The 23,297-nt window shown below is 38.2% G+C and overlaps 2 protein-coding genes across 10 annotated transcripts in view; one reads left to right on the forward strand and one right to left on the reverse strand.

Moving 5' to 3' along the window:
- FZD3 (frizzled class receptor 3) overlaps positions 1-17,318 on the reverse strand; it is a 103,243-nt gene extending 85,925 nt beyond the window's left edge. The window contains exons 1-2 of one of the 3 annotated variants that reach the window (XM_027599574.1): positions 17,190-17,318; positions 8,112-8,795 (exon numbers count right to left, since the gene is read on the reverse strand). In XM_027599574.1, the coding sequence (XP_027455375.1) occupies positions 8,112-8,300 (189 nt within the window). In that variant the 5' untranslated portion in view covers positions 8,301-8,795; positions 17,190-17,318. Of the gene's footprint in view, positions 1-8,111; positions 8,796-14,368; positions 14,430-16,905; positions 17,000-17,189 lie in introns of those variants that run through there. The other 2 variants (XM_027599576.1, XM_027599575.1) reach the window with 2 other exon arrangements.
- A 103-nt stretch (positions 17,319-17,421) lies between these two features.
- FBXO16 (F-box protein 16) overlaps positions 17,422-23,297 on the forward strand; it is a 61,739-nt gene continuing 55,863 nt past the window's right edge. For 6 of the 7 annotated variants that reach the window (XR_003521085.2, XM_027600568.2, XM_027600571.2 and 3 more), the window contains exon 1: positions 21,009-21,131. The gene's annotated coding sequence lies outside the window, so the exon portion shown is untranslated. Of the gene's footprint in view, positions 17,696-21,008; positions 21,132-23,297 lie in introns of those variants that run through there. The other variant, XM_027600569.2, reaches the window with a different exon arrangement.

Below are 23,297 nucleotides of genomic sequence, written 5' to 3' on the forward strand. Positions count from 1 at the left end.
ATAAAGTTTGTTAATTAATTCAAACATTTTATTTTTTAGCAGTTTATTTAGAGTTCCTATGTGTGAGGCACTGTGTTGAGTGTTGGGCATATGAAGATGAATAAGGACAAGCCTTGATTTCAAAAGAAAAAGACTGAAAACAACCCAAATGTCCATCAATAGTAATTGGATTAAAAAAAAAAAATGAGGGCAACTTAACACCCACTAGGATGACTATTAAAAAAAAAAAGAAAAGAAAAACAAAACCAGAAAATAACAAGCGTTGACAAGGATGTGGCGAAATTGGGATGTTTGTGGCACTGTTGATGGGAATGTAAAATGGAGCAGCTGCTATGGAAAACAGTATGGTGGTTCCTCAAAAAATTAAACATAGAATTATCATATGTCCCAGCAATTCCACTTCTGGGTATATATATCCCCAAAAATTGAAAGCAGGGACTAAAACAGGTATTTTACACCCATGTTCATAGCAGCATTATTCATAATAGCCAAAAGGTAGAATCAAATCAAGTGTTTGATGGATGAGTGGATAAACAAAGTGTGGTATACACATACAATGGAATATTATTTGGCTTTAAACAGGAAGGAAATTCTGGCATATGCTACATGGATAAACCTTGAAGACATTACGTTAAGTGAAATAAGCCAGTCACAAAAGGACAAATATTGTATGATTCCTCTTATATTAGGTACCAAGAGTAGTTAAATTCAGAGAGAAAGAAAAATGGTGGTTGCCAGGGGCTTGGAGGAGGGGAGAATGGGGAGTTACTGTTTACTTGGTACAGTTTCAGTTTTGTTAGATTAAAAGTGCTAGAGATGAATAGTGGTGATGATTGCATAACAAGATGAATATACTTAATGCCATTGAACTATACACCTAAAAATAAAAGGGTTGGAATGGTGAAGTCTGTATTCTAAAAATTTCTATTTCTAAAAGTCATTTCTAAAAAAAATGTTTAATGAGCAATATCTATAAATACTACTATAGAATATCCATGATATATTGTTAAATGAAAAAAGATAGAAGAAACATAATATGACGCTATATCAAAGAAAGGTGAAAGAATATACATGGACAGATATTACATAAACATTTTATATAAATTTTATGTTGTATTTACAACTCTTTAATGGAAGAATAAACAAAAAACTTTAAATGACTATGTTTAAGAGGAAGGAAAGAACAAGGTAGAAGGGAAAGGGCCAGAAACTAGACTTCTCTGAATATATCTTGTTCTATCTACAAAGATTTAAAACACAATTAGTTAGAAAGAAAGTTAAACCAAAAAAAATTTTTTAAATCATTCCTCAAAAAATGAAACATATGAATCTAAATGTGTATTGAGTTTAACCACACAGAAATATTTAACTTTAAAATACAGTAATTTGGGGGTGCCTGGATGGCTCAGTCATTAAGCGTCTGGTTTCGGCTCAGGTCATGATCCCAGGGTTCTGGGATGGAGCCCCACATCAGGCTCCCGGCTCAGCGGGAAGCCTGCTTCTCCCTCTCCCACTCCCCCTGCTTGTGTTCCTGCTCTTGCTATCTCTCTCTCTGTCAAATAAATAAATAAAAATCTTAAAAAAATAAAATAAAATACAGTAATTTGACTGTATGTCCTTGGTGAGTTATATCCCTAAGGACAAAAAGAAGTACAAAAAAAAAAAAAAATCAAACTGCTTTCAGTAATCATATTGTTAGTAATGTTATTATTCTTAAATTATATAATGTATATGTATACAAAGCTTTAGTATAAGAAAAAAGAGAAACAAGATTTTAAAATGTTAAATAAAAACTCTGCAATATTATTCGAATTGAAAGTATCAGTATAAACTCATGATGTACTTTCCTTAAAAAAAAAAGTTTCCTAGCTTTGTCCACAAATAGGCCTAAAAATGATTAAAGTAGTATCAATAGTTTGTACAAGAAAGACAGGATAAATACTTGATCATTCTCCTGTATTTATTAGTTTTTAAGATAATGAATTCATTCCCAAACATCCTTCAAAGGTGACCAATGAAGTCTTTTTTTTTTCCCTAAGTATCATTATAAACTCATGGATTTAACATATTTGATATGTTTCAATCCATTGCGGTTATTATTCTTCCTACTGGGGCTCTAACTGTACTGTCTTTGGTAGTGGGAGCCTCTTCAAGGTAGCTCCTGGTTTTTGACACTACCCTAGTAGCCTGTCATAGCTTCCTTGCTTTCTGGTATGATCCAGAGAAACTCTTTCCTTAAAATTCTGCCTCAGGGGTGCCTGGGTGGCTCAGTCATTAAGCTTCTGCCTTTGGCTCAGGTCATGAACTCAGGGTCCTGGGATTGAGCCCTGCATGGGGCTCCCTGCTCAGCGGGAAGCCTGCTTCTCCCTCTCCCACTCCCCCTGCTTGTGTTCCTGCTCCTGCTATGTCTCTCTCTGTCAAATAAATAAATAAAATCTTTAAAAAAAAAAAAAAAAAGTTTTAAAAGAAAAAAAAAAAAGAATTCTGCCTCAAACTTTGAATCAGATTTCTTTAGAGAGCACTGGTTCTGTTTAGTTGGAAATGATATTTAGAGACCACTATCTGAGTGTCTTTCTTATACAAACTGTAAATGAGAGTAACTTTGTAGCCCAATAGTCAATAAGAGGAAATTTCTGTTTATAAAAGCATTCCAGCTAAGAAATGAAGAATGCAGAATTAGAGTATCACCATTTTGCCAAACTTTAATGATATTATCAATCTAGCAGATGATCATGAATGGATGCCAAAATTACAAAGAGTGACAACCAGATATTACGTGCCTATGTAGTTTTCTTTTTTTTTTAATTTTTTATTTATTTATTTCAGAGAGAGAGAGAATGAGAGATAGAAAGCACGAGAGGGAAGAGGGTCAGAGGGAGAAGCAGACTCCCCGCCAAGCAGGAAGCCCGATGTGGGACTCGATCCCGGGACTCCAGGATCATGACCTGAGCCGAAGGCAGTCGCTTAACCAACTGAGCCACCCAGGCGCCCTGTAGTTTTCTTTAAAAAAATCAAAAAAGGAGACAGAGGAACATGGTAAACAAGACCACAGGGATGCAATCAGCAAAACAGATTATGGAAAACTACAGAGCAAACATATTACAAGAGAAAAGGAGAGAAGAAAGGGAAGGAGAAACTATACATTAAAAGAAACTTGAGCGATATATCAGTTGAATGCAATATATGAATCCTGATTTGAAAAGCCAACTATAAAAAAATTGTGAAATGATCAGAGTAATTTGAATTAACTGAAGAGTTGATGGTATGGAGGAAGTGATGAAGATGGTACTTATACATTCTGAAAGAGTTCTTACTTTTTAGAGATATATACAGAAATATTTATAGATGAAACTATGGTGTTTGAGATTTGCTTCAAAGTAACCAGTTGGATATACAGTCATAAATGAAACAAAACTAGCTGTGAGTTGATAATTTTTGAAGCTGGATGATAGGTAATGGGTATATGGTGTCCATTATGCTCTTATAGTTCTATGAAACTGAAATTATCTATAATAAAAAGGTGTTTTTTCAAAGATACAAATGTAGGGACCCAAAGGGGTACGTGTACCCCAATGTTTATAGCAGCAATGTCCACAATAGCCAAACTGTGGAAAGAGCCAAGATGCCCATCGACAGATGAATGGATAAAGAAGATGTGGTATATATACACAATGGAATATTATGCAGCCATCAAAAGGAATGAGATCTTGCCATTTGCAACGACGTGGATGGAACTGGAGGTGTTATGCTGAGTGAAATAAGTCAATCAGAGAAAGACATGTATCACATGACCTCACTGATATGAGGAATTCTTAATCTCAGGAAACAAACTGAGTGTTACTGGAGTGGTTGGGGGTGGGAGGGATGGGGTGGCTGGGTGATAGACATTGGGGAGGGTATGTGCTACGGTGAGCGCTGTGAATTGTGCAAGACTGTTGAATCACAGATCTGTACTTCTGAAACAAATAACGCAACATATTTTAAGAAAAAAGAAAAAGAAGAAGATAACAGGAGAGGAAGAAAAGGGGAGTATGTCAGAGGGGGAGACGAACCATGAGAGATGATGGACTCTGAAAAACAAACTGAGGGTTCTAGAGGGGAGGGGGGGGGAGGGGGATGGGTTAGCCTGGTGATGGGTACTGAGGAGGGCACGTTCTGCATGGAGCACTGGGTGTTATGAACAAACAATGAATCATGGAACACTGCATCAAAAACTAATGATGTAATATATGGTGATTAACATAACAATAAAAAAATTTTTTAAAAAGGTGTTTTTTTTTTTAAGTTACAGTTTGGGTTTGGATAACAGGAAGACTGGTTCAAATGTGCTTTGTTCTTAATGAATCATAAAAGATACCAGGATACTGAGCTTTTAGGTTCTGCATTCCCTGAAGGATGTATCCCGCTGCCAGCTTTCCATGCTACAGAAAATCTTTAATGAGGATGACAAAAGAAAACAAGAAATGGAGGCAAACACAAACAATCCCAAGAGTTTTTTCCTCTGATTATCCTAGAGCAGTCTAGTTTCTTAAAAAAAAAGAGTAGGGGCATCTGGGTGGCTCGGTCAGTTAAGTGACTCCTGATTTCGGCTCAGGTCATGATCTCAGGGTAATGGGATCGGGCCCTGCATCAGGCACTACACTGGGTGGCCATGGAGCCTGCTTAAGATTCTTTCTCTCTCCCTCTGCCCACCCCCACGTCCAACTCGAGTGTGTGGGCTCCCTCTCTCTCATTCTTAAAAAAAAAGAGTAGACAAGTGATCATCATCATAAAGAGATGATTGCTTGTTCCACACACTAACTAAAGTTAAACAGGGTGACAGGCAACAAGGACTAAGGACTACTGCTTTGCATTCACACAGCACTTTAACTTTTCAAAGTTTTTAAATTTACATACCATTTATATCATTTGACCTTTCTTAAAAAGATTTATTTATTTGTCAGAGAGAGAGAGAGAGCACAAGCAGGGGGAGTGGCAGGGAGAGGGAGAGGGAGAAGCAGGCTCCCTGCTGAGCAGGGAGCCCAATGTGGGGCTTGATCCCAGGACCCTGGGATCATGACCTGAGCTGAAAGCAGACGCTTAACCAACTGAGCCACCCAGGCATCCCACATCATTTGATCTTAACAACCTTATAAAATGGATAGGGAAAAAAATTTACTTCCTAGAGGAAACCAACATAAAGAAGTTACAAAACTAGTTAGTAGCAAAATACAAATTTCCTGTCCCCATTTCAGTGCTTTTTTCACTAAATTGTCTCCTTCCTATTCAACTGTATTTAATTATCCAGCATAGGGGGAAAGGCTGTTCAGATCTCTTTCATTACTACTGCAGTCATAAATACCTAATAATGTGTGGTTGGTAAAGACAGTTACTAACAATTTGTTGTCCATGCTGGACAGCTCCCAAAAATTTACTTAGCAATTTGGACAGCTCAAAATGGTTTAGGAAACTCAGGAATGAGATTTTTTTTTTTCGATCAAAAGCCACTGATAGGGGAAAAGATACTCATAAAAATTTAAGTTAAGAACTCATAAAAATTTAGTTGTGTGTTTGTGTATAGATGACTACGTTTTAGAAGGGACAGATAGAGAAATAATAAACATATTAGCAAAGATCTTTTCTTTCCAACTTAATGACTTGACACATTATTTCATTTATTTAAACATGTCCCAATTTCAATGAAAGTACAAAGAATCTTATACCTACAATGAAAGAACAGCAAACTGACTGTAAACAATCATATTTGAAATAACCCAGATTCTGTACTTTCTCTCATCTGTGGTATCCTAGCTCACTGCCATATACTATTCTATTACAGGCACTCATTATGATTCACCAAATCAGTACAGGAGTGAACCCAAGGCAGACTTGACATACAGGCCAGGAGAAAGATGCTAGCCCTAAGAAATTATCTTTCAATTCACCCTGTCCCACAGTGAACACTCAAAAATGTGCTTCAATTGTTTGCTCCAATTACTTGCTCCTGGTAAAAGTTGATAGATACATTCCAAGATCAGAGACAGAAGGTATCATTAGCAGATTCGAGCCCTTGTAAGAACCCGAGAATCTACTTCCATCTGGAAGGGTAGAAACTGCTGAGTTTCCATGCCCTTTGCCATTACAGAAACTTTACACTCTCAAACTGTCTGACAATTCTGTCAGTGGTGTCAGTGTCTTGATATGACAACCATGCAACAAACAACTATCTGCAACATTATTTACTTCAAAGAACTAGAGCTTTCTCTTAGAAGATATTGCCCACTTTGGTGCTCTCCCCAGAATGCATGGAATTTAAACAGAAGCAATCTTATTGCCAATAAAATATCTAGACTGCATAGGCAACTCTGGGAAGAGGGCAGTGATAGCTTACTATGCCATTATTATGAATGTCCCAAGAGCCTACACCTGGAATGCAAGGTCACTTGGAACAAATACATTATCCTTCTAGTACTTTCTCTTTAGGATCATTTAGAAATGATATTTGGAATAGAATTAACGTTTGAAATTAACCTCCTGTGTGCCATACACTTTGCTAGCTACTTTATAAGTTTAATCCTAACAGCCCTTCAAGGTTTTTTGTTATTTACTGCCTTTTCACAAATGAAGAAACCAAGGCTAAGGGACTTGTTAAGTGACTTGTTCGAAGTCCAAAGCTACTACAAAGCAGAGACAAAAATTGAACACAAATCAGTTCAAATATCTTGATGACTTGCATCTTAGTACCCTATTTGCTTTTTAAAGGAGTTATACTGACTTAATGATACTAAAAACAAAGGTATTCCTACTCCAATTTTTTTTTGTAAGAGAATTGATGGGTTTAATACACAGTAAGGACTACTATGTCCAGAACCAAATTCATGTATTAAACCAATACCCATTTTTATAACCTAATCTGATAGTCTATACCAAGTCTCTCTTTACCATTAGACCTTATATAGTCAGAAGAGCAGAAAATGTTTTGTTCAACCTCTATAATATTTTCATATATTTGGAATATATAAGATGCCCTCCACATTTCAAAATCTATAAACAATAATCTTTCTACAAATTTTCCTAGACAAATTTAGGTAGTCTAGTTGGAACTAATGAGTCTTTGGGTTTTACCATAAAATGAAGCTTTCCAAAACATGTAGGCTTCAATGTGCTGAAAGCACTATAACAATAGATTACAGACTAAACTACAAAACATTCTCTGTATATTAGCTCCACTTTACAAGCAAAGAAACTATGGTAAGAAAGCTCACATAATTTACTCAAAGTAATAAAACTAGAAAATGGTAGAGCTAGAATTCAAACCCAGGTTTGTATAACTCCAAAGCCTATGCTCTCTATTGCCACCACCTGCTGCCTCCTAGTTCCTATCCTGTAAACATATTATCCTTGTTCAGAATTCTAAAACCCTTATAGAAATGCATGCATACTTATTTAACCTATTAACTATATTCATTAATTTGTCATAGTTTCTAAAGTAAAATTATTAAAAAGTTACCTGAAGAATTACCATTAGAAAAATTCAGGTAAGGCAACACATTTTCATAAAATTTGGAGAGGTCAAGAACAGATAATTTATACAACCAAAACTTTTTCTTCATCAGGAGTTATAATTCTTAAATTCATGTGATGGTAATTTGAGAAAAATTTTTTAAGATTTTAAGAAAATTCAAATACCATAAACCACCAGCCTATAGGCTGAACAAAGAACTTATTTTACAAGATCATATTACCTTCAATACTTAAGGACTGAACTGTGACTATTATTATATTCTATTCTGTATCTGAGATTTTATTAACAGCCAAACAGAAAAAATGTAATCATATCATAACATGGACAATTTTAAACTTCTGAATGGCTATTATCTCCCATGTTCCAGGGTTTCATATTTCTTTATAAAAGCATATCTAAAAATAGGTCAAGAGTAACACTCCCCAAACATCAATTCTTCAAACTATTAGAGCTTGAACCTAAATATATAACTTCTTAATGTACAAGATATAGTTAAAAATAACATTCTTCTGCTGTTTTTTTTAATCAGACACATTCATTAGATTAGTTAATAAGACAATATAAGAATCATCGTCTAAGATACGTCAAATAATAGATCAAGTCTTACCTCCATTGCTAAAGCTGCTGTCTGTTGGTCATAGTGATTCAGAAGATTAGGCATGAAGGTAGTATTATAAGGCAAATCTTGGCACATCCTCAAGGTAATAGGTTCACAAGAAAACAAACTGTGCCCACCTATATGTCCCACAAACATAGTCAAGGGCCAAAAGTAGAAGACGATCCAACTCATAGCCATCCTTCCTGGATCTGAATGAGATTTGGATGATCAGGCCTACTCAATATGTATTTTAGATCTTTATACACCTGCAGGTCTCAGCTTGAAAGTATTTCTTCTATATCTTACTGTTAAGTTCTTCAAACAGTTAAATACTCTTTGCACCGTCAGAGGTTTGTTAGCTTGGTCTCACAAAAGGCATTTGTTTTTGGTTTCACAATACGGGAAAATGACATCATCTTGTCTCTTCTTTTCATTTTATTACATAGGGCACATTTGGCCAACATATCAAGCTGATCAACCACATTCCCAAACAATAGATTCCATCTTAGGAGAAGAGCTATTTCTTCCTTTGATTGAAATATCTGAAAAGTACTTTTTTTAATGGGAAATATCAGTAATTTCCTCTCAAAATATTGTAGTCTTGATACTAAAGTCTTTGATGAGTTCCGTAAAGTTGTAGGATACAAAATCAATATACAAAAATCAGTTGTGTTCCCATACACCAACAACGAACTATGAGAAAGAGAAATAAAGAAAACAATCTTTGATGAGAGATATCATACTGACCTCACAGATAAAATACATGGGTATTTCAGAGACATAGTATAGTTTTTCTACTTTATCATTTATGCTATAGATATACTAAAACAATCCTTAACCAGAATTTAAAGGCAAATTTTCTTCCTTCAATTGTTTATATAACATATGGTTTAATTTCTTATCTAGAATGGCAGTTTTCATTTGTCACAAGATATAATTGATCCATTTTGAAAAGTTCTTATGCTGTTGTACTAAATTTAAATATCTGCCATACCTAGACAAATAAATAAAATCTTTAAATATCTGCCATATTTATAACCAAAACTATTGAATTTAAAACTTATATGTATTTTAATCATTAATAGTGCATTTTTATATTAATTGACTTGGCAGAAGGTATCTGTGAAAACAGTGAAATATAAATAAATTGAAAGATATGAATTTAAGTCCCTTATTAGTTGTGTAAGTGTAAACATATCATTTAACTTCTCTAAACTCAGAATTTTTCCTCCTGAAAATACTCTCTCTTACACGGATGCTATCTGAGTCAATTATGAGATAATATATGTAAAAGTACTTTATAAAATGGTAAAGCAGCATCAAACATTAGGTAATTTTATTACTAAATTACAGTTATACAAGGGCTATCTCCATCAACCAATACTGAACTGGCAAATAGAAGGTTCTAAAAGTACTACCAAGAAATTTTTCCAACATTACATCATCATTTTAGATAGTGCAAAAATGGTATCATAGATGTAGAAATATTTGACTAACAAATGTTTCATTGCACAGCCAGGCTGCAGAGAATAAAAAAACCCTAAAAAAAAAAAAAAAATCACAGCAGGAATAGGGATGATTCCCAGTACAGTTTCCACTAAGCTTTAGATTCTTTTGACTTGCCCCTACTTTTCCAGGGGCAAGAATACATATCTTATTTGGGGCTGAGAGGGTGTGGGCAGAATGAAAGGTAGGTCTGGAAGGAAAAAGCATTTACTAAGCTATCATACTTTCATTCGGCTTAATAATGATGTTAAATTTAATTTCATTTTGTTTTATATACATCAGTTATTTCTGTGTTTGCTGTGGACAGCCTATGTTCAAAAAAACATGAGTTCAGGTTCAGAAACTCTCAGAGACCCAAGTTAATAGGACAACTTAAATACCAAAGCCCATGATGGCTCAGACCTTGAGACCCGGACTGGTTTCACTGAAGCAGGGAAAGAAACTGTTCTTTGTTCACTATCAATGCCTGGGAACTCTGCATCCGAAGCTTTAGTTACTAAGTAGAAAAAATTATTTGGAGAAAATAAAGCAGTGGCTGAATCTTTCCAATTTCTTCCTCTAGTACATGGTATTGAGTGGTGGAAGGGAAAAGGAAAGTCTATGAATTAGGAATACTAAGAATTAGGAATACTAAAGTTAGGAGCAATCTCTGCCCCAAATGACTATTCTCTCTATGCAAAATCTCTAAGTCAGAGATCTTTGTGACAGCTTCCTGGCCTGCCATATTTTTTTCCTCCTTCAAGCTGGCCCCAGAAATGTGAGGTCTGGCTATAGAAAACTCGTAGTAAACACAGTCGTTCATATTTAAGCTTAATTACATGCAACACAGTAACAATTATGCATATCATTAAATATGTGTCAAATAACTACTGAAAGCTTTATTTGGTTACAGTATTAAAATATCCATATAAGTTTATCTTTGTAGTTTATTGTTTATGCTGCATGTTCATCTGCTTGCAACTAAAAAAAAAAACTAAAGAGAACATTGCTCCTTTTTTGACTATATACATAGTAATACCAATAATTTTTCAAATTTCATTTAGACTATTTTTTTTTTAAGATTTTATGTATTTATTTGACAGAGAGAGAGAGTGCACAAGCAGGGGGAGTGGAAGAGGGAGAAGCAGGCTCTCTGTTGAGCAGGGAGCCCAGTGCGGGGTTTGATCCTGAGATCATGACCTGAGCCAAAGGCAGATGCTTAATGGACTGATCTACCCAGGTGCCCCTAAACTAATTTTTCAAACAGGTGCTTCAAATTTGTGGGTTCAAGGAAGACTACCATATAAAAGAAGGAATGAGAAATACCTCATTGGGTTTTTAAAACTAGAGGACACCCCCTTATACTTCTACCTACTTTATTTTACCTGATTTCCTCTAAATTATTCCTTTTGCCTCATGTACAAGTGAAGCTTCCCACTGTCTTATAAAAGTTTCCTTTATGTAATACAACACCCAAATTACCATATATCAAAACACTTCTGTAAAATCTATTGTTAGGCTGGAGTAAGATGAAAATCTTAATATTTTAAGACTGTAGTTTATGGGGCGCCTGGGTGGCTCAGTTGGTTAAGCGACTGCCTTCGGCTCAGGTCATGATCCTAGAGTCCCGGGATCGAGTCCCGCATCGGGCTCCCTGCTCGACAGGGAGTCTGCTTCTCCCTCTGACCCTCTTCCCTCTCGTGCTCTCTGTCTCTCATTTTCTCTCTCAAATAAATAAAATCTTTAAAAAATAAAAAAAATTAAAAAAGACTGTAGTTTGATTATTGAAATAAAAAGTGAATTCAGTAAGACAAAAAGAAAATAAGGCACTAAAAATCTTAAAACAATTTATATTTCCTCCAAATAAGAGGTTCTCCAATTTTAATGTGTGGTAGATTCATGGTTCCCCTTAGAAGTCTAGAAATCTGAATCTCTGGAGAACGAACTACATTCTAACAGTCACCTCAGGTACTGTTACAAATGGTCCATAAGTCACGTTTTGAGAAATTCTACCCTAAAATAAAGTAATTTAAAAGAGTACAGGTATAGGGGCGCCTGGGTGGCTCAGTCATTAACTGTCTGCCTTTGGCTCAGGTCATGGTCCCAGGGTCCTGGGATCAAGCCCCACATCAGGCTCCCTGCTCAGCGGGAAGCCTGCTTCTCCCTCTCCCACTCCCCCTGCTTGTGTTCCCTCTCTAGCTGTCTCTCTCTGTCAAATAAATAAATAAATTCTTTAAAAAAAAAAAGAGTACAGGTACATTTAAATATAATTTTATGCTTAGAGAAAGTAATACCTAAAACAAATTTAAAAAATAAAAGCAGATAAAGAATAACACTTTAATAGAAAAATGGGAAAAGGACATAAATTTATGAATGAACAAATAACCAACAAACACACGAAGATATTTGACTTTACTAATAATAAAAAAAATGCAAATATGAGAGAACATTTTTGCCAGACAGGCAGAAATAACAATGAAAGAACACAGTATGGGAGAGGATGCAGAAAAAAGAACAATTTCAACATTCCAACAATTAGAAATACTACTGTAAACCGCTTGGTATTTTAAAAACGGCTACTTACCTCAAAAACCCTTAAAATGTGCAAAATTTGATGCAACAAATCTATAATTTATTCTAAGTAAGCACACAAGTACACATGATGCATAACCAATATATGTGAGAGTAACACTGTTTATAAAATAAAAAACTAGAAATAACTGAAAAGTCTACCAATAAGGGATTCATTAAAAAAAAAACTATGGTACAACCACATGGTGGAATATTATATAGTCACTAAAAATGATGAGCAAGATCTCTATTTACTGACATGGTAAGATGTAACAATACAGTAAGTAAAAAATAAAATTAAAACAATTTTCTAAACAGCATACATATCCCATTTCTGTCAAAAAACATATGCACAGAATAAAACTATTTCAATTGCTTAAATATATTATAAATGCTCTGAGATTTTATAAAAGAACCTACGGTACGTTATTCTGTGTATTGGAATAATTAACTCTGATAAACCTCCCAATGTGTGCTGACTAGCTAACAAGATTAAATACTAGTTGAATCACTGATTTATTGGCTGCTAATTAAGCAACAAGCCAAGGGACACTCTAATGCCCTATTGCAGGCAGTAAGAAAAGGAAAAAAATGATGATCAATTATTGTAGTTTGAGTAAAAACTGATTTTCAGTATTGATAAAAATCAGATCACCGATCAGCTGAATCAAATAGTAGGCACATTTTAAAAGAACTTTTGATAGATATTCCAAATTGCTCTTCAATAACAATGAGATACCACTTCTAAACAGGATTGTGTGGGTAGCAAAAGTCATTTTTCCTAAGGTAGGGTCATCTATGGAAAAGCTGTAAGTTGAAGTTCCAGACCTGCAGGAAATGGAGAAGATCCTGGACCCAAAGAGGTCCTGCCAAAATACAGCAACTCATTAAACAAAGGTTAACAGTCATTTTGGCATTCTTACTGATATTGTTTACTATCGGAATCTGCAGTATCTCAAATAAATAAAGGGACCTGCTGAGTGAACATAACTGGAGCAAACAGCTTCAGGGACCAGGGGCCATCAAAAAGTGAGTGATGTGGCAACAGCTGTTCATGTCCTACCTGCGGGAAGAGAGGCACACTCACTTCTCCATAGAGCAATGTAAGATACATGGAAAACTGATTAAGTTGCCTGATTATCATTCCATCAGAAAACAAAAGGACATCTCATTTTTATAAATGTGTAATATCAGGAATCTGATACTGGTAATTACCAGTTAAACTGTAAAAGCCCTTAAAATAAAATAAGCTGAGTATTTGTCCTGAACAGCAGCAATAAAGGGGTAGGAGATTCAATTTTGGAAGACTGTCTTTCCAGGCTGGCTGCGAAACCAGACCCAAAGAACTTAGGTGGGAAAAGCAGGAGGTGGCAACTGTGAAGAGGAAAGCAGGCTGAATCCTGAAGAAATACTGACAAAGTAGGTCCTGAGGGATGTGAAGAGGGTCCTGCAAAACATTAGGTTCAGTAATTCTATTCCAATTCATACTTTTTGTACAGAAAATGATCCATTTCATTATTCTCGGTTTAGATTTAATTTTCTGGACCCCTTATAAATATAAACAACATTTTGCATCTCCAATTCAGAAATACTATCCGAAGGCTGCCTCACACACAGTGGCTACAGTTGGAACAGGGGCGATATTCTTTGTCTTCTTTCAGTTTTCCAAGAACGCACTGCAAGGATTAGCAATGACTACCTCTAAATAACGAAGTTTCTCCTTTAAGGGAAATTACTGTATTGTAAGAGAAACAAAATAGACTCAGAGCATATTCACTGTGCTAAGTATTACTTTCCTTTTCCTAAAATCCACGCGTCCTCTGGCCTTTTGTTTTCCACATCTTATTATTTAAAAATGAATTCATTCTCAAAATTTTGTTTCCTGGTTGTTAAGTTTATATAGCTTCATATTTAATTCATAGGGCTTAGATTCCTATTAATCTCTGAATGAGGATCCCTTTTCTGCTCTATGTCATCTCCCTAATTTTTAAAGTCCATCTGGGCATCTACCTATTTCCACAAATAACCCAACCATCCAATGTGCTGAGTGATGATAGGGCTTAAAAAAACCAAACAGGAAAAACAAACACATCTAGGTTCAAAATTAAAGTGAATGATAGGCATCAATGACTGGATCAAAATCCAGTCCATTTTACAAATTAAAAATTACTTTTAAGACTAAAGAAAGCAGAAGATCTTTTAAAACTAACCTGAAAAGAAAAATGGAGACAATGGGGCATCTTGCTGGCTCAGTGGGTGGAGCACGTGACTCTTAATTTTGGAGTTGTGAGTTCGAGCCCCACGCTGGGTATAGGGATTACTTTACAAAATAAAATCTTCAAAAAAACAAAATGGAAAGTTAAAAGATGACCAGATTCTGAACTAAAAAAAAAAAAAAAAATTGGATTGAAATTCCAGCCCAGTTTCCCCTTCCAATTAAGATCTACTCATCAGAAAAACCCCCTAATATCAAGCCCAACTTTTTCCCTTAGCAAGGTTTGTATACTTTGACTATAAAACTATTTCAGTGAGATAAAATTTAGAAACCCGGACTTTTTTTTTCTTTTTAAGCTCACTAGCCTAGTTATATACTTCATTCCTTGGATCCACCAAGTGTCAATAGTTCTCAGGATAATGAAGTGAAAAGCATTTGATGCAATCATCAGTTAAAACTCCTTCCTAGCCAGTAAAGAGCTGTTACTCTTTCCTCAAATCTATATTGAATAATTTCTTCAGCAGACATTTTCCAAATCATTCTTTTTATTTGCATTATTGCTCTTTTTGTGGGCAGCTACAGGTTTAAGCAGCCACAGTTCTAGAGTTTTAGGAGTTAAAAAATAAATAAAACATGACACCAACATCACTCTCCTCTGTGAAAGGTAAAGATGTAAGAACTGTTTCCTACCACATTTCCTAAAGAAAATAAAATCAACAGAAGCCTAATATCAACAAACTAATATGCTCAGAATTACTTTTGAGTATAAAATCTTATAGTTTTACTAACAAAGTAATTTGAAATTTAAGATGGGTAGAGAGAGTTTTTCCTGAAGTGGGAAACAGAAGACTTATTATGAGTGAAAAACTCCTTTCTCCTTCCCCAATGACAAAGACTTCCACACTGTACTATACAAAGAAGAATGTGCACTTTATTAAATTCCTCTCAACGTTCCCTACTTCAAATACCTCAATCATGGAACTCCCAAGAAAAATCTACCTAAATGTTCCAAGCACAAAATAAAGCTCAAAAAAATATAGTAGCTAAGATGGGGAAAAGAATGAAAGAGCCCAACAGTCATTTCTTCTACTATTAATGGGACACTGTTATAGATTTAGAAGTGTAGAGGTAGAGAATATTAGTAAGTGGATGAGATAAAAAAAAAGTAGGAAAGAGAAGGCAGGATGGTAGATTTTATTATTTACTTATTCTCCTGATAGCTTCAAAACATCTGGTGGGTAGAGGAGGAACATGTTATTCCACTAAATAAAAGGCAAGAGGGTAAGAGAAGGACTGCATCTTAATTATATTTTATCTTCAACTCCATCCCTTCAAGCCCACCCATTAAGCTTTCACGCCTCTTTCCTACTTTCCCTAACTCTGAATCTTTTTACCCTTATGCTGTGGTTTGGTAGTTCATGTAAATGTTCCCCCCCCCCTTTTTTTTTCCTGGAGGAAAAAGATAGTATTGATTTGCTTAAAAGTATGGATGGGAAGCATTATCTTGCTTCTTAACAACAGAACTAAGGATTTATCTATTCCTTAGACTGTCAGCACACCACTAAAGACTAAAAGAAGGTTGAAGAGGGAGGTAACATCCCTCACGTCATTCAGGTCTTTGTTTCCTTGCTCTTGCGGTATTGGCTTTGCAAAGTAACCCAATTCCCGCAAATAAACGTTACAGTCTGTCAAAACTACTTTTATAAAATAAGATTTTGTTTTGGATACTTTTATACAGCAGTCATTTTTATAGCTGTTGTTCTGCTCTGCTGCTGCATCTGCCCAAATTCAGAAAGGAACCAAAATTCAAAATTTCATTTTAATTCTGGGCAAAAAATTGGACCTCCTTTACTGGGTAGATATTTTTCAACTTCAAATCTATCCCATGCCTAAATTAATGGCATGCGCTTTTGTTCTAAAAAAAAGAAAGAAAAAGCCCTCTTTCTCCTACAAGGAGGCACCTAACTCCAAGACTCCTGAGATTTAACGAGCTTCTGGGAAGATGTTAAAATGTCTTGAAATGTTTTTTACAGCACCTTTATTTGAGAGGCCATCTATTAATTACCCAACAGTACCCTCACGGCAAATACACATTAGCATAAAAGAGGGCAGCTGGGGGAAGCATTTGGGAGGGAGTGCAGACTTTGGAAACTGATGGGATGGAGGGGACAACTTTTAGGCGTTGGAAATAAGAGGTCGGCCAAATGCTAAAACAACATCTAGGCAAGGGGCAATTCTAACGTGGGTCTCGGGCCCGCCCCAAGCGCCCGGGGCGCCGGAGCCCTAGATGCATTGTCCTCCCCCCGGCCGCCGCCGCCGCCACCGCGTCCTCCACCCACGCTCCCGCGAGCGAAGAGCGCCACGCGCCCCCGCGGCGCCGACCCACGGAGCGGGCGCCCACCCCAGACGTCCTCCTCCGCCTAGGGTTTGGGCCGGGGGTGGCGGAGAGGGAGCCGTGGTCCACACTCGCACAGGTTGCCCAGAGCGGGTTTAGGATGCAGAGGGTTAATAATCTCCCGAGCATTTGCCCACCTCAGCCCGCACCCCAAACTCGGCTCCTCCGCACCCCTCCGGCCCGCCGTGGGTCCCGAGGAGCCCCTCCGACACCGCCCCCACAGCCTGGCGCCGAAGGCTTTTGTTTTGGCCGCGACGAGAATAACGATCCCTGAGGAGGAGGTGCCGGAGCTGCTGGTGGCTCCTCAAGCACAGGGTTAGGCAGAGGAGCGGGCAGCCGCGGCGGCACCTCCTCATTCCCCACACTGCCCGCGCCCTTTTCCAGCTAAGCCGGACGGGGAGCCGCACGCCTCGTCGCTCACCTCACACCTCGGGGCCGGGCTCCAAGGGGGCTGCAGCGCCGGCCCGGGGCGGCCGTGGGTCCCTCAGGTAAACGGAGCCAGCGAGGACCAACAGCGCGCGCCGCCTCGGAGCGAACGCGAGCTTTCGGGAGCGCCGGCGCGCGCGGCCCGGGGAGCGAGCAAGCCCGCGCGCGCACGCACGACGCAGGCGCGCTGCGCACACTCGACCGAACGCTCCCATTTTGAGCCCGGCTGAGAGGTACCGGCTCCCTGGGCTGGGTTGTTCCCTACCTCGTGCCTCGGTTGACGCCTTGCACTGTCCTGCCCCGGCGGAGGGCTTTTGAACTCTGGAAACGTTTTTCTTAAATGCGCTCAGTCCTCTTTGCAAAGCCCTACCTTCCCTGCTGAGAAAGCGCGGCGACTCATCATCACCCAAGCCCGGGATGCTGTTATTGCAAGACCGCCAAAACCTGTTCTGAGAACGAGTGTGCTGACCTAGGGACCCCCCGGGATTGGAGTTGTCAAGAGTAAGGTTACGGATGTTGAGGGTGGCACTGGGTGCAGATAGGAGTAAGCGTCTGGCCTGTTGCAGAGCTTCACGCTTAAACAACAGAGCAGACTGGATACTTGCCTGGGAACAGTTTATATCCGCGTGGCCAACACCTTAGTGCACAGGTGGAGCTTGTGGTTATTGGTAGCATTCCCCCATCTTTTTCTCCGTAGAAAATGTTTCCCTCCTCTTCTACATAAATCATTTCAGAGCTGAAAGAGTCCTTAAAAGTCATCTAAACCCAATCTCTCATTTTTCAGACGAGGAAAAGAACGCTCAGAAAGGTTAAATGACTTACCCAGGGTCACGCAGCTTTTTAATAGGAGTCCGGATTCATTCAAAGCCAAAGTGTCCTTTTTACTATGCTGTTTTACCTACCTTTCGCTTCCTTTTCCTCCCTTTGCAAGCTAGACGTCACAGGCATCATTTTGTTCTGTTGATAGCACATGGATCTTAAAGTAATATTGATCCTGTTGCACAACAATGTGAGTATACTTGCCACTACTCAACTGTACACTTAAACAATGGTTAAAATGGTAAATTTTATGTGAAGTGTATTTTCCCACAATTTTTATTTTTTTATTTTTATTTTTTTAAAGATTTTATTTATTTATTTATTTGACAGAGAGAGAGCACAAGTAGGCAGAGTGGCAGGCAGAGGGAGAGGGAGAAGCAGGCTCTCCGCTGAGCGGGGAGCCCGATGCGGGGCTCGATCCGAGGACCCCACGATCAGGACCTTAGCCGAAGGCAGCCACTTAACCGACTGAGCCACCCAGGCGCCCCTTACCACAATTTTTAAAAGGTACTCAATAAGTGTTAAATAAATAATGAGTATTGAGCTTAGACAGTCATAAATATAGTTTAACATCAGATGGTGAACTATGGGGAAAAATAATAAATGAGACTGAAGTGACATTTCAATTTTCTTAGTAAATATTTGTGCAGTGACAGTTTTTTTTTTTTAAGTAATACTGATCCTTCAGCTGATTCTAAGCAAGTCAGTATGTCCTGTTGAGCCAACACTGCCTTTTCTGAGGGTGAGTGAGGAGGCAAATCGTGTATGTGAAAATCTGTGTGTGCTTGCTTCATGTATTACCAGATCCTTTGTACTTGCAGAACCTCTGAGGACGTGCAGCTAATGTATTTTTATGCAATTCACACACCATCCCATGAAAACTGTCAGGCATAGGACATATCATACCTCTAATGGGAAGGTGGGAGTGATGTAGAAATTATCACTGCATGTATCAACATGATTAAATCTCAAAAATATAACATTGAAAAAAACGAACTAGGGACGCCTGCTCAGTCATTAGGCATCTGCCTTCGGATAAGGTCACAGAGATCAAGCCCAGCCTGCTCAGCAGGAGGCCTACTTCTCCATCTCCCACTCCCTCTGCTTGTGTTCCCTCTCTCACTGTCTCAATCTCTGTCAAATAAATAAATAAAATCTTAAAAAAAAAAAAAGCGAACTACAAGATACGTAAATTATCGTATCTCTTTAAAAACATCTAGCCATATTGTTTATGCTTACATATAAAAAGCGTAACAAAATGGACAAGTAGGTTACACACCAATTTCATAGATAGTGGTTGCCTCTAGACAGGCAGAGAGGAGAATCAGATCTGTAAAGTATACAAAAGGGGCTTCTGACTGTTAATCACACACATGAAACAACAATGTTAATATTTTTAAAATTTTTGGTGGGGATACAAGGGTGTTTCTTATGTAGTCTCTAAATTTATCTTTATGTTTGAAGTAATGTTGAAGTATTTCAGACATTGAGCTGGTGTGTTCACTATGAACATAGCCTGACTGATGTCATTCAGGTCAGAGGGGAAAGGAGCATCTGCAGTTAGACGGATGAGGTGCTGGATAAGCAGATGCCCAGAGGGTGCTGGTTGAGAGGACAGTCGACAGGCAGCTTATTTTCAGGTATAAAATTATGCAAATTCAACAGGGATAAAGTGAGATGGTTTCTTTTATCCCATCTCTCTTTCATTCCATGTTGTAACCACCAATAGAAAGTTTTTAATGAGTGGGAACTTCACAGAGAGACATAGCATGTTGTTAAAACTGGTCTCTTTCTGGATGAACCCGTTTTGAAACTATAAATGTTAACTGGTAATACTGTACATGGTAATTTAGTATTGCGTTGACTGCCTCCCCCAGACCCCTACCCGCCACCAAAGGCTTTGTTTATTCATTTACATACAACCTGATCATGTGGAAAAACCACGAGGCTGTAATTCAGACAACCTAGGTTCCAATTTCAATTTGGCCACTTACAGATCCTTTGTTAACTCAAGGGAAGCAACAATCTCTATGAGCTTCACTCTTCTATTTCAAGTTGGAGATATACAAATGCTGTCTATTTCAAAACTATGAAACAATACAAACATAGGTTTACATTTGCTTAAGTTGGAGGAGAGCATATTATCTACTTTAGGAAGCATAAGATAGTGAAGGTTTGAGGGTTTTTTGTTTTGTCTTTTTGTTGTTGTTACCTGCTGCCCATAGGAACTGCTTTATATTTACTGAAGTAGCTCCGTCTGGAATTTTGAATTTTTGGTTGTTCTCCAGCACGTGTTTATAGTTCTATCACAACAGTTATCAATGTGGGCCTTATATTTGTTATTTACACACTGCATTTTCCAGTCTTTCTCATTAGATCTTTTTAATCCTTGTGTTCTCACTCTGCCCCTTATTACATGGCGGGTGCTCAAGAGATTTAATTAAATTAGACCGGGCTGTAAAATTTTCGAAATTTGTAGTTATTCTTATTAAGCCATGCCATCTGCTGGTTCCCTGGTGTATCTGTCAGTCAGCCTGAATTCCTGTTGAAATTCTTGTTGAAGCATTTGTGAGTTTGTTTGTTGGGCAATTTTCCCACGTCCTTCCACTTCCGGTTGCAGGTGCTATTCTTCCATTGAACCAGCGGCGAGTTCTTTTTCCTCCTACCCTGTTTTACCTGTTGGCCACTCTTAAAACCCGGAAAAGTGGAATTTACATTTCGGAGCCCCGGAATGACCAGAGAAATATAATTGGGCATGCTCAGTAGGTCGACCTCAGTTGGAACACAAATATGTCTTGAGTGCCTGTCAGTGCTGCTTGTGTTAGGATTGGACACATCTTTCTCCCAGCATTATATTGGGAGATTGCTGCCCCTCCCACCCTCTTGGCTTCGGGCTTTTTAATATCCGTATGCCGAGTTTTGGAGCCAACCCTTCCGAATCTCTTGACCAATCAAGAGACCACACATTGTTGCCTAAGAGACCCCGGATGCCAGCGAAAGGATTTATAGGTAGTGATTGGATTACTGGAAGAAGGGTGGGGGCTGGACAGAGGCAAAGAAAAGGCTGCCATGGCAACACCAGCGCTTGAGGCTTGAAGAGGGAGGTGAGCTGAAAGAGGTGAGAGCAGTGGGCAGTGCATGAAAAGGATGGAGACTCTTTTCAGAGCTCCACTCTGAGATCCTCTTGGGCCTCTCGGAAACCTTGTTAGTGCTTCTGGGGATTACATTTTGCTCCGTTTCAACTGCAGTTGAAGTGCCAGATGCTTCATACTTACGAAATTAACAACAACAATTTATTTCTGTGCCTATCAAACACTAGCTCTTTGTCTTTAGTGTAGCTTTTGCTTTGTTTCTAACTAGTTGAATATAAGATGAATTTGTATTTAAATCTAACCATACCTTGTTTCATGTTGATATAATTTTCTTCTCTGATGATACTGCAATGTACAATGTGTGTTGGCAGAGAAACTCAATCCTATTCTGCTCTGTAAATTCCAAATAAAACCCCGATAGTCCTGAGTTTAATTCCAGTGCTCAATGCATAATGTTCTGAGTTTTATCCTACATTTCTATTAGTTTTAATTTTTAAACTGCTTCTTCACCACTATTGTATTCGTTCATTCAGTTGATTTGACAAATATTTGAGCACCAATTATGTAGCACTGGGATTAGGATTCACGTGAGCAACGTAAGAAAACCACATGAGGAAAGAAGCATCAGAGTTCTGTACTAGTTGTTTTGTACCAAAGTTCATTGTGTCTGGGCAGATAGTGCATGAAGGGAGAGAGCGGGGGATGAGGCAGAAAAGGTAGATTGAGGTAAATTCATAGTGGACCTAGACTTCCACGCTAAGGACTCTGATTATGTTGTAGCCATCAGAGAGCCTCTGAAGGTTTTTGAGCTGAAAAGTGACACAATCAACTGTGTCACTTTTTTTAAAAATCAATTTTTTTTTAGATTTTATTAATTTATTTGGAAGAGAAAGAGAGCATGCACAGGCAGGGAAAGCAGCAGGCAGAGGGAGAGGAAGAAGCAGACTCCCCGCCTAGCAGAGAGCCCAACTTGGGTTCCATTCCAGGACCCTGGATAAGCTGAAGGCAGAGACTTAACCCACTGAGCCACCCAGGTGCCCCTCAACTGGTCTTTTAAAAAATATTTCCCTTAGTAGAATGGTGGTTACCAGAGGCTGGGGGGTGAGGGAAATGGGGAGACATTGATTCAAGGGTACAAACTTTCAGTTATAAGATGAGTAAGTTCTGGAGATCTAATATCCTGCATGGTGACTATAATTAGTAATAATATGTTTTATACTTGAAAACTAGTAAGAGAGTAGTTCTCAAGTGTTCTCACCACACACATACACACACACACACACACACACACACACACACAAATGGTAACTATGGGAGGTGATGGATGTGTTAAATACTTCGTAATCATTTCACAATGTATACATATATCAAAATATCAAGTTGTACACTGTAAGTATATACATTTTTTTGCAAAAAAAAAAAAACCCACAAAAAACCCTCTCTAACAGTAGACTGCATGCTCTATTAAAGCAGAGACTCTTATCTTTGTACCCCTGACACAGGACTAATAGGTCCTTAGTAAAGTCAAATAATGGTTGCAGTGTGAGGAATGGCTCAGAAAATGGGATTGGAGGTTTGTGACCATTGAAACTTTACCAGAGGACCCACCCTAGCTGTTGAACTAGAACCCTACATTGAGGATTAGGACCAAAGACCCTCTTTCTTCCTTTTCTTTTTTTTAATATATATTTTTAAGATTTTATTTATTTATGAGAGAGAGAGCACAAGTGGGGTGAGGAGCAGAGGGAGAAGCAAGACCCCCCACTAAGCAGGGAGCCCGATGTGGGGCTCAGTCCCAGGACCCCAGGCTCATGACCCGGGCCAAAGGCAGACACTCAACTGACTGAGCCACCCAGGCACCCCTTTCTTCCATTTGATTCAGAGAAAAATTAAAGATCAACATTCAAAGACAGCCATTAAGGTGAAAAGAGGTCACACCAAAAACAACAGCAAGCTTATATGTGGAAGGAGAGGAAGACAACTTGCTTTGTCTTGTTGACAGAGTGGGGACACTTCTTTCTTGTGTACGTTATATAAAAATGTCTGTCTTTGTAATCGTCCTGAGTGTTTATGCCGTGAACATGTGTGTGCATGCAGATATGTACAGTGCCCATCTTCTGGAATGGAAGAAGGAGGAAAAAACCACTAAAGGATAATGACGAAAGCAAGGGCAGGACAACCCCATTTGAATG

This window comes from Zalophus californianus, chromosome 2, assembly GCF_009762305.2.
Source record: "Zalophus californianus isolate mZalCal1 chromosome 2, mZalCal1.pri.v2, whole genome shotgun sequence".
NCBI lineage: Eukaryota > Metazoa > Chordata > Mammalia > Carnivora > Otariidae > Zalophus > Zalophus californianus.